The following is a 17,036-nucleotide window of genomic DNA, read 5'->3' on the forward strand; positions in this document are numbered from 1 at the left end:
CGGGTAAATCTATTTATCAAGGGGGAAAAGTATATTTTCATTGTAGTTATCAATTCATGTATGAATGTTATGTTAACCAAGTAAAATGGCATAAAAATGTTAGCGATGTTTTAAAAATTAACATTTTTAATATGGAGTTTTTGTTTAAAGTTTTCGCCAGCGGCGTCAGCAACAATGTCAATTTAATTATCAAAAAGATTTTGAAGAAGGCATTTCAAAAATATCACATACTATGTAGCAGTGGCGTCACTATGGTCGGTGTCACCCGGTCCGGTTAGCTCAGGGTGTCAACCCCCTCCCCCCCCCCCCGGTCAACTTTCACTAAAATTTCCTAATAAACACTTTCGTTATTTTCTTGATGTTCAACCAATGCAGTGATCTGATGAACTACTTTAATTGATTGTTACACAAACGTAAAAGGGGTTTCTATTCTGTTATAAAATCCCATTGTTTATGACATTTATTCAATAGTTATTGCGTATTTTACTATGTAAGTTTATTACCTGAACATGTTTCCTTTGTTAGACTTTTTAGACGGAAACGGTAAACTATAACATTATGATGTGTTGTTTAAACTTCAACCACCATCTACCAGAAAATGTATGTTTGTCCATAGCAATTAGTCTGGGGGAGCACTAAAAGCTCTAACAACGGAGTCCAGGGAGGAGCCCAGGGCCAAGCACTTTTCAGCTTTTCTGATCTTCAGAAACACATTCTCCTAAAGTCTACCTTGCACTATTTCTCCTAGTAAGAAGATTGTATTACACAAAATGTGAGAGACATCTGACTTCATCCCAGACAAATGAGCAGTGATTCTCAATCTTTTACTGTTGGCGTCCCATTAAACGTCTTTTTCTTTTCAGAAATAGTGCTTTGTAGATAATTATCATGTGTCTGTATAACCGAAAAAGTTATTTCTGGAGATAATATTAGATATGCATTGAGGAAGCGCCGCTAACTCCTCCTATCGTTTTCCTACTTTCTAAACTTCATAAATTCTTTCCCGTAGTAAGAGAGCTCCATGTTAATCAGGGGCTGACTGGCTATATATATATGGGCATTCGAGAAAATGCCCGGTGGGCCGGTACCCATTTGGGCAGGTAGGGCCAGTGAAAGGGACAGGGCCACACGAATTTCACCAAGACTCGAATTAAATTGTAAAAAAATTCTATAATATTCTCTTATAAAAGTAGCACACAGAGCGTCATGATTGACATACTCTACAGTGTACTAGGGCTACCAATGTAATACACTTTCCGATATAATTTAATAGCTTGCATATGTATACAGTGCTTGTTATGGGCTTCATCCATCATGGTGGCCTACACACTAAGCGATTAACAAGCAACATAAGGCATATATTTCTTTAAAAAAAAATTAAGTTCACGTTGGTGTGAATATATTCGAATGAGTCTATAAAGGGACCAATCACGATGCTCCCAGTCTTAGAGTTGGAATGTCCAGTCACATACCAATTGGTATGGTTTATCTTTTATTATCATTATTATCTTGAGGAGAACGTGCAGGTATGATGCTATAGTTGCTGTTATAAACTTATAGATACATAGTTTTAAAGATGTACACTTTAGTGACAGGGGTGTATCTTGTAATTATACTGTTTTGTACGCAATGAGCTTGTGAACGAAGTCACTGCATATTAAAGATGTGTACAGAATTGGCTGAGAAGCATCATGACAAAAGGCATACAAAGTCATGGTGACGGCTGTTGCTAAAGACTTTCTACGAGTAATCCGTTTGGACACAGTCGAATAGTTCGTTGATGGGGGATCTTAACGAGCCTTGTATATGAAAATCAAGTAGGCCTACATGGTTATGTTAATATTGGCCTATATGGTAGCATGATTTTTTAAAGTTATATAAAATCGAATATAGTCATTTAGAAATAACAAATAGTTTAAAAAAATCATGAAATACACTAACTAACCATGCAGGCTGCCTACTAGTAGAATGCATTTAGTTATGTAAACCCAGTTTTCGTCACATTCTCAAACTAAGCAAAATGATTTTTAGGAGATTTATAATTCAAAGTCCATCATATATCATGTTGGTGGCCGGATTACATAGAAATGCCCGGACCGGTTTTGACACCCAGTCCGCCCCTGATGTCAATGTTTAAGTATAACAAAGTGGGATGTTCGGAAAATGAGCACACTATTCATCCTAATAAAAACAAAATTCACTAAAATTAAGTCTAATAAAGAAAGAGGCAGCATAGGCTAAAACTATTATGCAAGGGATGTTCGAAGTACAAACAGCGCACATATGTCTTAAGATAAGTTAAAATACACTTCGTGTTAAGTAAGGATCCTTGCCGCGAACTTTTTAGTTTTTGTCACAAAAGACGATGATATGAAGTCTTTAACTTACAATATTTTAAGTTTTTAAACATTGATAATAATATTATTTACTTGGTTAATATTCAAAGTTGATTGATAACGACTATGAAATACACATTTTAGATTTCAAGAGCTTTGCCCCCCTCGCCAATGGTCAGGACTTCGCGCCTTCCATGAGAGAACGTCGATTGTAATAGCCCTTGTTCTACTAAGATCATCCTCGTGTTTAGCAAGGTGTCTTATAGCAGGCCTGTTCTGTTCACGTAAAAAACTTTTATAGTAGGCCTAAGAAAATAAGTTAGTCGGGAGAAATTAATTAGTACGTTTGGCCGTAAAAAGGAGGTAGATTATAGACTCGTGTTGGTGAAGAGGCATTAAAATGTTTTCTTTAAAGAATCTTTTTAATTGATCTTGTTGCTAAGAAAAATTCTACTTAGAAGATGCAATGAAGTCTCTTAAATTAATAATTTAATTTCTTAAAATTTGATGCTAATGTCATTTTTACCTGAGTCATACTAAAGTATAAAATAACTACAATGCAAACACAAGGGATTTTTTTTAAAAAAAGAAAGACAACTATTGCGTCCTCCTTGTATGCATGTACTGTAACATGTAACTGTAAATACAATAAGGCCTAAGAACTATCAATGACGCGCAGGACGTAATCATCTTCTTTTTTGAAGTAACGTCGGTATCATATAAGATAAGATAAAATATTTAGATGTAGATGTGCCTTGGCATGTTTGGGTATATATCTAGAGATTTTTTTATGTGTCAGCTGTTGTCAAGAAATAATTTTTCCCACTTATGGGTGTCACTCCCCATATGGGTGTACCCCAGTGCGGGCCGCACCACCCTAATGACGCCACTACTATGTAGTTCTACCTAGAGTCTCCCTTGAATGATAGTATTGGCCCTTGCTGCCTTATTCTTTATTAGAATTAATTTGATCAGAAAATTGTATTTTATTACCATGAAAAGTGCGTTCAGATTACAAGAAAACATTTCAATATAGGCCACCTCTCTCCTTTTTTTTTTTACCTTTTCCATGCGCTCTTTTTACTTAGGAAAAAAAAAGTGTTTTGACGCCAGGAGAAAGAATTTCTGATGCTTAGAACGCAGGAGAAATTACGCCCGGTGCTCTGCCGCGGATCACACTAAGGAAGCTTAAAGCGTTTCCCCAGAACCACTTGCTGCTGGAGAAAGAGCATGCTGCATTTCAAATATGATCTCCAGAAAATTGCTCTTACAGTTTTATCTTTACATTTCCTTTCGTTTTCATTACATTTTCCTCCAGGTTCCATCTGGCTACTAGGATGAGGGCGTGAGTGAAGTTTTCTTTTCATTTAGGGGGCGCCACAGGTGTGTCAAATCAGATACAATGGGGACATTTTCAGCTCATTTCTTTATAGAGAATAGTGTGAAGCAGGTTGTGTGGTTGCTTCAACACTCGTAGCAATTTTCTTTGGAAGAATGTTAAATAAAATGAGGTGATGTCTGCATGAGGGCGGCATCTACATCAAGCTCCGCACCGATGGCAGCACATTTCACATACGTACTAAAATACAAAAGAGAAGATTGCTACTGAGCTGCTCTATTGACGATAATTGCACCCATCTTGCACACACCAAACAGGGGCTTCAACTTGCCGTCAATGACTTAGCTGAGGCTGCTGCCTCGTTTGGGCTGTCTATCAACATTTAAAAAAAAAACTTAGGTCAGTAGGTCATGTTTCAGATGTCCCCAAACGAAACTAACCCTGCTTTGAAAATCAATATGAAGGCCACTTCCTTAATGTCGCCAAACATTTTATGTACCTGAGCAGCAATGCGTCACTGCCCTGAAAAGTAGACAGCCGTCTCGCTAAGGCCAACAGCGCTTTTGGTTGCCTGCAATTGAGAGTATCGAGGAATAGGTTTCTTCACCTAACAAAAATCGCTCTCACTACACTTTTGTATGGTTCTAAGACCTGGGTGCTCTACAGAAGGCTCCTCCAATGCTTCCATCAAAGGTGTCTTCGTTCCATAATGGGTACAGGCAAGACTACCTTACTAATTCATGTTCTGCTGGGCAATGTAGAAGCACTACTTACCCCGCACGGGGGACGACTACATGCTAACGGCGATCTTTTTTTTGACGAGGAGGACCGCGTAATAGCAATGCCCCCGTAATCGGCGCCTTCGACATTGGCCACGGAGGTCACGCCGTAATCGCTATAAAACCCTCCATTTTGTCCTCACCTGGCAGCATATGTATTCAGAAAGAGACAGCTGGAGAGCTCTCACGATGGCCTCTGGAGACACATTTGAGGCCCAAAGAAAAGTCCTTGTAGAAGACGTAAAAACAACAAAAACTTAACTAGACCCCCGGCTGACATCAGATGTAGAATAATATACAAGGTCGCAAATGGGCATGAAACACTGCACTCATCCTTAACTCTTCAGAAATCAAAAAACATTGCCATTATATTATCAGTTGTAGCAACTGAAAAAGCAATAACTGACCAAATAAAAACAACAACACACAACCTAATTAAAAAAAGACACAAAGATAAAAGCACATTTCTTATTCAGTGGAAACATTTCTACAAGTTCTCCTTTTTCCCTATTAGAGCGTGGAACAGGTTGCCCAAATCAGCCATGAAAACCAATGAGTTTAACATGCACAACTAGATGAACACATGGATACGTGAAGGACATAAGACCTTCTTTTATAAAGGAATGTCTGTAATTAAGGCCTTTAAGATACAACAATGACATATTGAAAGTTTAAATATCTTCAATATTTTTTCTTCAATTGAAGTGGCTAAGTAATAAGTCTTGCTTTTCTGTTGTTACATTTTTTTTCTTCACTTTATTAAATTTTTGTCTTTTTTTTAAATCATGAAAGCTAATTAGGTTATAACATATAATCACATAAAAGAAATATTGTCATTAATGACTGGCAAACAAAATTAGCTGATTTTATATTTTATTATTACATTCTACAAACATCATGAAAAGGCTTTCTATTGCGGTAATCTCGCCATGTAGGGGGCATGTTATTCTGTAAATATTTCCCACATTTTTGACAAGGTACTGAGAACAGATTTGAAAAGCCATGTAGCCACATCTATGGAGAAAAAAATAAAGAAATAAAAAAAAAAATTATTTGACACAACTAATTTTGACTAAAATGCCATGATGATGTACTATGTGGTACTAATTATATTAGAAGTCTAAGTAGGATAAATAATTCACTTACTGTGTACATAAATGGTGACAGAATAAAATAAATATATTAGTACCCGTATTAACAATTACGTATTTGGTGAATAGAAATGAACTGATAAAGCAATAGTTTACCAAAAAACTCAACATGATAAACATTAAGATTTAATATTGATTTTACTATACAAAAGACAAAATCACAAGGTCTATTTGTGAATGAGCATGGTTAAAAGGTATTTTTATAGTTTACAAACCATGCATGAAATCAAACAATTCTTTTTCTAATAAGTGAATCAAATTAAAAACTAAAGTTAATCATCATGTACAGCCAATCATGAGTTATTGTGAATCCTGATCTGTTGCCAATCGTTTTCCCTAACATAAATCTTGAATCCTATAGACATTTGTTGTTATGTTCTTAATTTAGATGTGAATAATGGGAAGCTTTGTTTTAGAAAAATGAGCTGACTTTGTTGTGGCCCTATGTTGTTATGTTCTTAATTTAGATGTGAATAATGGGAAGCTTTGTTTTAGAAAAATGAGCTGACTTTGTTGTGGCCCTATGCTCCCCTGGGAGTACACATGATTAAGTCAAGTCAGTCAGTGGTTACATATGATGAGACTGCATAGATTAATGTTATAATTAGATAATACCTATAGAAAGAAATGAGTTATTTGATGATAAGTGACATCAAAGCTTTTTTTCCAATCTGTAAATAAACCCTGTTCACAGAATGCTTCTTATCCAGTGTATTACTTAGTCCTGTAATACAGCACAACTCAACAAGAGACAATCATAAAAAAAAAAAAAAAGAAGCACAAAATAAGGCAAAGGAGGATTTATGTAAAAACAAATAAATAAATAAACAAGGTTGGACCTACCACAAAAGATTTAATGGCTAAATCTGGCTTAGTTGGAGCATAGTAATGTAATGAGGCAGCTTCTGCATGATGTGTGAGCTACAAATATTGATAAAAAAGATGGCCATGTAGTAAACAAAAGAAAAAAATATAGGTCACATATTTATGTGGATGCCAAAAGCAGAGAAATAATTGAGAAAGAAAAATAAAACCTATTTTTTTAAAGTGTGAACTTTTTTCACCTTCACCTATCCTTTCTTCTGGTGGGGCAACACACATAAATAGAGCTAGGCCATATTTACTATTATTTGAAAAAAATAATATACATATATATATATATATATATATATATATATATATATATATATATATATATATATATATATATATATATATATATTGTTGTAACTCCAGTGGCGGACTGAAAGGCTTAATGTGTGTGCGGCCTACTGATACACACGACTCAGGCCAATCACACAGGTCAACGGCTGTCGATAGACAAGGGACAGTACTGCTAGTTCACGCAAGTATGACCTGTGTTGTGGTCATGTGATCAAGAGCCTTCACGGTCGAGAGACAGTGTGTAACAAGAGACAGTTGAGTCCAGGACAGCAAGGCAGTAAGGACTTGTGGTACCTTTGAGTCCTCGAAGATGTAGCTGTACGAGCTAGGGAGACTAGTAATGTTTAGTTAGGCAGTTCTGTTAAGTTACAAGAAAGCATTTGAACTGATGTAGCCAATTGTGTTGAATTGGCTGTTGATGTAAATTAAATCGCCACTTTGTTACTTGAAGCTCTTGTTGTCAAGTTCTTGATTTAGATGTGCTGTGTTGTGTGTATCAGTAGGCCGCACATACATTAACCCTTTAGTCATATATGACTTAAATTCTGCTAAGTCACTGGTTTTCCTGGCTAGCTCAGGCAACCCATTCCATGCTCTAATAGCACTAGGGAAGAAGGAGCATTTTTTATTATTCAGGCAAATTGAGATTTACATCTTCAATGACGTGCTTTTAATTAAAAAATGTATCTGCAAAATGCAAAGAATATATTAGGAAAAAGTCATCACCCCAAATAATTTAGTTTTTGGCCAAGAGAAGAGAAGAAGATATCAACCATTGTAATTCTATGTAATATTAAACTTTTCTGGCTTTAATAGTCTTTTAACCAAAGGTAGATAAATCGATTTTATACTGAATTTATTTATTTTAAACCTGTATTTGTATATAATAGTCCAGGGGTCTCCGATAACTTTTTATTAGCTAGAATCCCATTTTATGACATTCTGGTGTCAAATAACTCCCTTAATGTGCTGCAGCATGGATGTTTTTTGCATTTTAGGTAAAAAAAATGCAGACATAAAAAACTAAACATTAACATTTTTGTTATAAACAGCTCAAAATAGACATTTATGAATTTGTGGGTGCTATTGTACCCTTATAGAGTGACATAATTACATTAATAAATATGCAGCATAAAATCTTTTCATTATGAGAAATCAATTATTTCACAAACTATAAGACTTGTATATAGATCTAGTTTTTTAAAACTTTAGATTAAGAAGAATTACACATAGGGTACCTTTTGAAATACTTGATATCTTGACGATGACCAAATGTCAATCTTCGAAAAAAAAATAGCATAAAAATAAGCAAGCAAGTATTATATCAAATTTTTTTTTTAGTACTTGAATATTTATAAAAATCTAAATAAAAGTATGTAAAAAGATTTAAATCCCTTACAGTAGTAAGTACATCAGATAAGTATGACCTATTAATGAATTTTAAAACTGCATTCTCAAAAGACCTTCAAAATGAAGAGGTTTTACTTTTTAAGCTATATTTAATTACTTTTTTTTTTCATTTCAATATGAAATTATATATATTCCAATATATTTTAAAAATATATCTGCAGTGAAACGTTACCAATGTCACAAAATCTAAAAACACTAGAAATGAAAAAAAAAAAATGGTTAGTTTACTTTTACTTTTTTGGGTTTCCTTAATCTTTTCTAACAAGCCTTAATGAATTAATTAAAAAACAAAATGCAGCCAATGTGTCTAATTGAATTTAAAAGTAGTAAAACTTTAGTCTTTTTAGAATTGTAATAATAATCTTGGGGTATTTAGTCATGAAAACTAGGAGCATTAAAAAACAAAATGAAATCTTGATTTAAAAAAATGAATATATATGATTTTCAGTCAATGTTATGAATTATTACAGAACAAGTTATCTACTTAAATACAAAATTATAAAATTCAGGTGATGTAACTTCAAATAATAAAAATCTTTTTCTGCAAAAAGAAGTTACCTGACCATCATCTGTTTTGAAAGTTTCATCAAACCCTTTTATCTTAACCCATTCTATGGTCAAACCACGCAATACTACAACAGCTTTTAAAGTCTTTCCTATTTCAATCTGTGAACAAATTATTTTCATTTTTTTTTTTATAAAATAAAATATATTTAAAAAATTGCTACTCCTTTTATATTGTTCTAATCTTATTCAAAAAATGTTTTAGTTAGTTTTTGTTTTTAATTTTAAAATTTAACCTGCAAAGCAGCACATCCTCCTAAAGGCCGTGACCATGTAAAATTAGAACCAGGATGATCTTGATTTAATACAGAAAGGCACTGATCAACTGTTCTTAAAATAAAATTGAAACAAGAAAAATATTAAAAATACTCAACCCCCCCCCCCCCAAAAAAAAAAACACAGCTTATATTAAGTGTAATTGTATAAATTAGTTTGAATCAGTTATGTAATTAAATTTGAAATAATTTGACTAATAATAATAAATCTGTGCGATTAGAAATATTTTTATCAATTGTTTTTTTTTAGCACAATTTCCTTTTACAACTCAGCACTCTGCGAGTTGCTATTAAATAAGCTTTGTAAATATGCTTATATTGTGGTTAAAAATGTAACTTTGTAACATATTTTAATTCCATAAAACAAAATAAAAGAATACTGCCTTATAGTAATATTTATGTACGAACATTTTGAATGCTTTTACTTGATATACACTTACTGCTGTGGGGCCACCCATGCAGACAGAGTATTTCCTTTCAGTTTTTTGACATTTGTGAATTTTGGAGATTGGGTCCGTTTCAATGTATTTTGGCCCAATATAGTAACTGCTTGATCTGAAAGTTCATGCATCTGCAGAAGAAATAAGTCATTTCCAGTTGAATTAGTTCATGCAATTCACTTTTCTGAAAGAGAGGAAAAATAATGAAATATGGCACCTAAATTAAATGAACATTATAAAACCAAACTAAATATACTTTTATTTGCTGAAATCTAGGATGGACTTGTATAACACTATAACTTATATAATGTGGCTGCACTTCTAATTCTCTATACAATTTCTTGTTACTAAAGCTTCCAAGTGTTTTGTCTGTGCCTACTGATACAAACAAAAGGGATTAAAAGGAGAAGATAACATATAATGAGACTAAAGCTAACATTCTAAATAAATACTTTGAATCAGCATTCTCAGCCCCAAGAGACAAATATATTGCTCAATTTAAACCGTGTTGAAAACGTAGGAGCTATAATTATTCAAGAAAAAGGGCTCCATAAACTATCATAAAAACATAAAACAAATTTAATATATGATAGCATCTTGACCTGATGGTATTCAAGCTATTTTAAATAAGGAAAAAGCTAGCATCAGTGTTCAAAATAATTTTTCTGGCATCTCTTAATCAGGGTACAGAGGGAAAGAAGTTAATGTCAATCTACTATTTAAAAAAAAAAGAGATAAATCTGATCCAGGAAGCTACAGACCAGTATCACTCACCAGCATCACATGTAAAATATTAGAACACATAATATGTAGAAACATCATAACTACTTAGATAAACATAACGTCCTTCCTTACTAGATACAAGGATGCAAGCAAGGAAGCCTTGTCTTGCCTGCAAGGGGGGATCAGCAACCACAAAAAACCTTCAAGCACGATGCCTCTTATATCTTCACAACATAAATAAAATATTAACTGTTTTATATATAAGATTATATATATATATATATATATATATATATATATATATATGTGACAGGTGGGGAAATGTGATGTGTGTTTGGCGCGTTTTATGTCTAGGGGATAATTATTTTTAAAGCTATCACACACCAACCTATCAGCATATGAATCGGGAGCAGACACGCAACGAGACAAGCAATGAAAGATAGATACAAAAGTTAAAAATGAAGAATATTTATTTACATAAATATACATATAAGAATAAAAAGGGGGAGGGTTTGCATCTATCTCTAAATAATACTAGATTTAATCATCACTCTTGCACCTAATAAGAGAGTATGTCACTTTGTCCTCTGACTTAGCTGGTTTTCCTGTTGATGTCGCAGCTGGCTGTGTCCTGGCTTGAGGTTCTGCAGCTGGAGGTGGCGCTCTAGCGGATAGAGGGACGCCGGTGATATAGTTCTTGTGGAGTCTCAATCCCAAGTTCTAATATCTGTAGTGGGCACAGTAGGGCGGGTGGCCGGCTACCGTGGGCACAAGGTTACTGCGGGCAGAGCTGATCTGCCGTGGGCAGCGTAGTTGACAGGATATGTCCAGTGAGTTGCAGAGGGTTGGCGTAGCTATGACGTCTCGCACAGACCTGAGTCTTTAGGGACGTCGCACCTAATAAGTTGACAGGTGGGCTGTCGAATAGGCGGGCAAGGCCGATAGCGCCAAGTAGTAGAGTTAAGTAATGTCGTGTAGACACTGAACAGCAAATGGCAAATAGTTGAGTAGTGTCGAGTAGACACTAAGCGGCAAATAGCAAATAAATAGGCAGGTAAATAGATCGTTGATCCAATAAATAGGCAGACACCTGAGGGAGGCTGCGGATAAATAAAGACAAGTTAGGACATGTCTCTCATGCATCTTATCGATGCCCTCGACTGAGGTGCATTCGTCAGATTGGTAAAATTGCTTTAGAGCACAATGGGGAGATGATGACAAATGGGATTTGGAAAATAGATGGCTGATAGTAGCAATATAAAAAGGTACATAAAAGGGAAAGTAATAATATAAAATGTACATAAAAGGGAAAATAATAATCTCAAATAAATAACACAGGTGGATAGAGAAAGAGAGGGGGGGGGGTGAATTGGGCGGTGGTCAGCGACCAAGACGGTTTGTTTACATATGACCGTGGGTCGAGAACAATGGAGCGCGCTTGAATGGAGAGGGTGTCAGTTCAAGCGGCGCAACTCTCGTTAGAGTGAAATGACTACAGGGGAGATAATTCAATCCAGGGGAGATAACTCATATCTCTTTTCTAGACGCAGTATTAGTGCGCTAGTAAAATTATCAAGGCGGTCAACCGAGATAAAGGAAATAAAATAAGATGTACAAATATATACATGGTTGCATCAACGATCAATTGAGCAACGTAGCATTAATAGATTAATGCAATTCATAAATACATACATAGGACATGTTTATGTTCTCTACTTACGCCAGTGAGAAATACACAATGCACTAATTACATACAAATGAACTAAGCAAAATACACATGATAATATCCAGTGGAAATAGCACAAAAGTAATTAAGATGGAACTTGTGATTAAGTTCGGCTTACCACCAGGTATTCCTCTAGGAGTGAGAATAAATGATGTAGTCCAGACTCGTTGGTAGCGATAGAGGAGTGAAAAGGGTCTGGCTTGATTTAATCTACCTTATATACAAAGGCCTGGAAAATGTGGGCGGAAACAGGAAATGCCCTAGGCTTAGAATTATCTTACACGTGGGTGAATTAGACTTGAGATGGGAGTCGCACATTGGGAAGATCAATGGGCGTGTTTGTCCTCGTGGTCTCCTAGATCAAAGAGAGACGTGGGAAAAAATGGGGGGGGGGGGGGGGGAGAAAGATTGGTTTGCATTCCAACCAAGGTGGTGTCAACCGCGACCGTACTTCAGACATCCGGCGGGTAAGACAAAAGAGATTGTGTGTTTACCTTTCCCCGATCAGGGGCAGATAAATGAAAGGACGCGCCTTAGCTATCTCCAATGTGGTCAACTAAGTCTAGTCTGGAGAGAGGAAAGGTGGTGGGGGTGGAGAATTTAGGGGTAGGATGGGGAAATAATTAAAATAAAATAAATAAATAATGAAAAATAATAATTAATGCTGTGATAAATTTGAGTGACTCTGACAGCGAGTTTTTGACTTGTCACAATATATATATATATATATATATATATATATATATATATATATATATATATAGGCCTATATAAAATATCTAAATCTAATCAAATCTAGAACTAGTTAACCCTTAACTGGATCTTCTAACTAATAGTCGTAGTAGCGTACACTGATTTACTAGATTATGTACATCTAGTCAAGATTTCATTCATATTCTATGATAATAGTAACAGAGTAGATCCATCAATTTGCACCTATCTATATCTAGATCTAGGTCTAATAAAGAAACTATTAATTATTAGAGATCTCATCATCTAGACATATCCACAATAGTCTTTTAGTCTAAGTCTAGACTTTCAACTTTTCTAGGAATAGAGTGTCACTAGAGTCAGAGCTACTAGATAACTACTTAACTAGATTTGAACTAGACCTAGATCCAAATTAAAATTAGATCATCTATACTATATACTCTAAGAGTCTAGACTCTAGATTTAGTTTTAGTTCTTGAAGTTAGATCTAGATACTAATCTAGTAATGCTAAGTGAAGTCTAGCTCTAGCTAGAATCATATCTCTATTAGATCTAGAGTCTAGCCTTTTTTTAAAATAAGTTTTTTATTAGATTTAATTAGATCTAGATAGTCTAGAACCTAGACTTTACTAGTTACTAGTAATGAGTATAGGAATATGATACGGCGATGATACAGTAATTTGAAATTAAATTTAGCAGTTTCTAGTAAATACATTCAACTTCTAAAATCATTTTAAAATGTAGAAATAGATCTAGATCTCTACACTAGATCTAGACTCTAGGTCGGGTTTCAATTTTTTTAAAAAAGAAGATATATGTTTTTATGCCGGCAGATCAAGCCGGGGCATTACAGATTTGTTTATAACTTTAATTTACATTTTTTTATAGCGAAAGTTCGGAAAAATGTGCAGTAAATTAAGTAATGTTACTTCCCGTCTTTCTTTTAGGAAATATATGTCATACACATATTCAACTAATAGGTCTAATAGATGATTTTTCAAAAAGCTTCTAAAATAAAAAATAATAATGAGCCAAAAAAAAAAAAATTGATGCCATTTTATTAGACTTTTCTAAGGCATTTGAAAAAGTTCACCACCATAACTTGCTTAAAAATTAAAATATTTCAGCATATAACTGGTCCATTTACCTTTTTGAATTCTAACCAATAATTTTAAAACATTGTTCTTTTAAATTACCTTATTAGTCCATTTGTACGACTGCAAAAGCTGTGAATGTGTTACAGTGTTCTTATCAACTGGATCCAAGCTAAGGTTGTCAATATTAGAAAACATTTGAACAGGTCCAATGTTTGCACCAGTTTTTTCCAAATCACTGTAATTATTTAGAACAATAATATAAAATTTACAATATGATTTAATGTATATTATGCACATAGTATTCATATACATGTGTTATTTTCTAAAAGCAACTATTATTATATATAGACAAGGTAGATGAATTTAATTATCAATAATAATATATAAATATAATGCATTAAAAGTTTACATTTAGATATATATCTAGATTTTTAGGTCTCTAGATGTAGATTTGTAGGAAAAAAGTGTAAGACTAACACTAGTAACTTTATTTATATATAATATATGTATAGATCTATATTTTTATAATATAAATATATAAAAATTTAATTTCGACCTGAAATCATGACTAATTGTCTCCAAAGATTTTTTCAGTGTCTTCAAAATAGCTCTGTGTTTTTCATGATGCTCTTCAGATTTCTCATGACTGGGACCTGTGGTGTCTTTCTGATCTTGTGTTGCTGCTTTATCTTTTGATACATCTTTATTACTACCTCCATCATTTTCATCTTTCTCTGCAGGTTCTTCAATATATTCACTGATCCCATCTGAGAGATCTTTAAATACTTGTCCAACATCATGTCGTAATTTTTGAATTAAATGAATTGATTGAAATATTAATTCCGCTTGAGTAGTGTCTTTATTCATTTTATTATTTGTATAAAGACAACAAAGTATGAAATCACAATAATGTCAATAACTTGAATAATATAAGACAATAAGTTCTGTGTCAACTCAAATTTAATAACTGTGTGATTATAACTAGATTCTAGATCTGGATGATTATGATCTATAGATACTTTTCTATAGATCATTAGGTGATTCTAAAGATAGACGTCTATAGACTGACTATATAGTAAATAGTACTAGACATCTAGTTATTAGTAAGTACTACTACTTGTACGTCTATATAGAAGATTCAAGATGTAAATTATACTATTTACTATCATTTATATATTGTATTTATTTTGTATAGAGTACTATAGAGTCTAATAATAATAGTAATTAATTGATCTAGAGATTCTAGACTCTACCAGACCTAAAATCCTAAATCTACATTTAAATTGGGTCTGTAGACTCAATACACCTACTTTACCTAGGCCTAGATGAGTAGATCTAGATTCTAAATCTAATCATTCTAATCTTAAATCTAGACTTGGTAATCATGAATGTGAGCGTCAAAAATTATTTTTCGCGACATTCCTTGTTTATTTAGAGTAGTCAAAGTAGTCTAACTCTGGTCTAAGTCTAAGTCAGTAGTCTCAGTAGAGTAGTGTAAATAAGTGAATTAAGTGTATTAGTGTCACTCTGGTAGTGAATACTTTAGTAGACTTTACTGACTTATCTTAAAGGGTAACTCCGATGGTTTTGACAATTTTTGATATAATATGTGTTTTGATTTATAGATAATGAATATATTATTCTTTTTTTTTTATTTGCAAGAATAACTTAGTAATTGATGTTTTTGTGACATAATTTTTCTGCGCATCCAAAACAGTCAGATTTTCACTGAATTTCTGTGTGACGTCACGACGGTGCACTCAAATCCTATTGATACTCATTGATAGGGAGGCGAAAAAGAAATTATCTTTGATAAAAAAAATTTTTCGTTATTACATCATTAAAATACTTTAAAAGAAATTTCTAATGGTGTATAAATTATGACTGTATGTTTGACCGTAATAAAATTATGATTTTTTTGTGCTGTTTCGACCTAACATTGGTTGACATGGAAAAAGTGATGAGAGAGCTTGACGCTGGCTCAGCCGGCGAGACACACCCCCAAGGTCAAAAGTTAAAAAGTTGGAATTGAGTTTCGTAGACGATAGATCTACTTATTAAATAAGAAATTTAATAGTAGATCTAGTATTCGTAGTAAATTTCTAGCTCACAAATCTGATTTCATTTATATTTATGAACTTCAGTTGTTTAAAATGTCTCAGTAGTATCATTAATTGAATTCTTTGGCCTGGAAATCCAATGTATTGTTGGTACTGCACCTGGTATTAACTTCAATTTTTTTTTTAAATCCCATTTCCACAGCAATGAAGTTGCTGAAACAGCTTCTCTCAAAATGGTTTGAGCACAAACAGGAATTAGCTAATGCCTTTGTAAAATATTTGCTCTTCAGGCGAATAAATTTTCCCTTTAAAACTTCATCTCTTGGAAACAAATGAAAAGAGACACTAATTTCTGTATCAGCATACTTGCTGATTTTATCTTTGTGATTGGAACTACTGCAACAAGCTGAAGAACAATATTTAATTTTCTTCAAGTAGAAATAGAGGTTTATAAACAATGACCGATTATAAATCAACGTGGAGACTAGATCTAGCTGTGAAGCGTAACAATAAATGCGATCCGATAGGTCTAGATCTAGACTAGAGAGTGTATCGGTTATATAGGTGAGGTCTAGATCTATATTTAGCCAGCACCTTCGTGACGTCACGTTTTTAAAAACTAAAAACATCTCGCAGAACCCCGTTTTTTGGGGGGCGTGGAGAATTTTCTGTCTAATTTATTAAATATAAAATTTTCCGAGCATTTAAATAAAAAATGATATAATGTTTACTATTACAACTTTTTACGCAGAATTTAAATATGTCAATAACTAGAATTTGAAAAACTATCGGAGTTTCCCTTTAAGACTTTAGTCAGTTTAGAGTTTTAGTTTAGACTAAACTTTTCACTAAACCTTTAAAGTAAAGCCGGCTTTAGTCACTTTAGAGTTTAGTTAGACTTATACTTTACCGGCTTATGAATGATTTATAATTTTATTTGACTATCAATCATTATTCATTATATTTAGATCTAATTTATTTATGATTTATCATTTATTGATTATGATTATTGATGATTATCAACGTAGATTATATAGATCTATATGTATAATTTATAATATAGACGTCTAGTAGATAACTAGATTAGTAGCTGACCATTTAAATTGATGATTCTATTCACGTAAACTAATACGAATTACCCTACGCCTCTAGATCTATTATATTCAATCTAGACCTCTACTGATCTAGAGCTGTTGCTTTGTTGCACTGTGACTTTTCATTCAATAGTTTAAATTTAATTTATGAACATTGTTGATGGTAA

The 17,036-nt window shown here is 33.4% G+C and overlaps 1 protein-coding gene across 5 annotated transcripts; it reads right to left on the reverse strand.

Moving 5' to 3' along the window:
- Positions 1-5,310: 5,310 nt before the first annotated feature.
- LOC106078576 (mediator of RNA polymerase II transcription subunit 27-like) lies at positions 5,311-17,036 on the reverse strand. Of its 5 annotated transcripts, none has more exons than XM_056029346.1 (9): positions 16,915-17,036; positions 14,272-14,634; positions 13,815-13,950; positions 9,459-9,589; positions 8,980-9,073; positions 8,738-8,845; positions 8,008-8,049; positions 6,449-6,526; positions 5,311-5,468 (listed from the first exon to the last, which is right to left on the reverse strand). In XM_056029346.1, the coding sequence occupies exons 2-9, from the start codon at positions 14,580-14,582 to the stop codon at positions 5,334-5,336; spliced, it is 1,035 nt and encodes a 344-aa protein (XP_055885321.1). In that variant the 5' UTR covers positions 14,583-14,634; positions 16,915-17,036; the 3' UTR covers positions 5,311-5,333. The 5 variants fall into 5 exon arrangements, with proteins under 5 accessions (XP_055885321.1, XP_055885359.1, XP_013094929.1 ...); XM_056029384.1 differs by having other exon boundaries at positions 16,920-17,010; XM_013239475.2 differs by having other exon boundaries at positions 14,272-14,682; positions 16,915-17,010.

Source organism: Biomphalaria glabrata, chromosome 1 (genome assembly GCF_947242115.1).
Source record: "Biomphalaria glabrata chromosome 1, xgBioGlab47.1, whole genome shotgun sequence".
NCBI lineage: Eukaryota > Metazoa > Mollusca > Gastropoda > Planorbidae > Biomphalaria > Biomphalaria glabrata.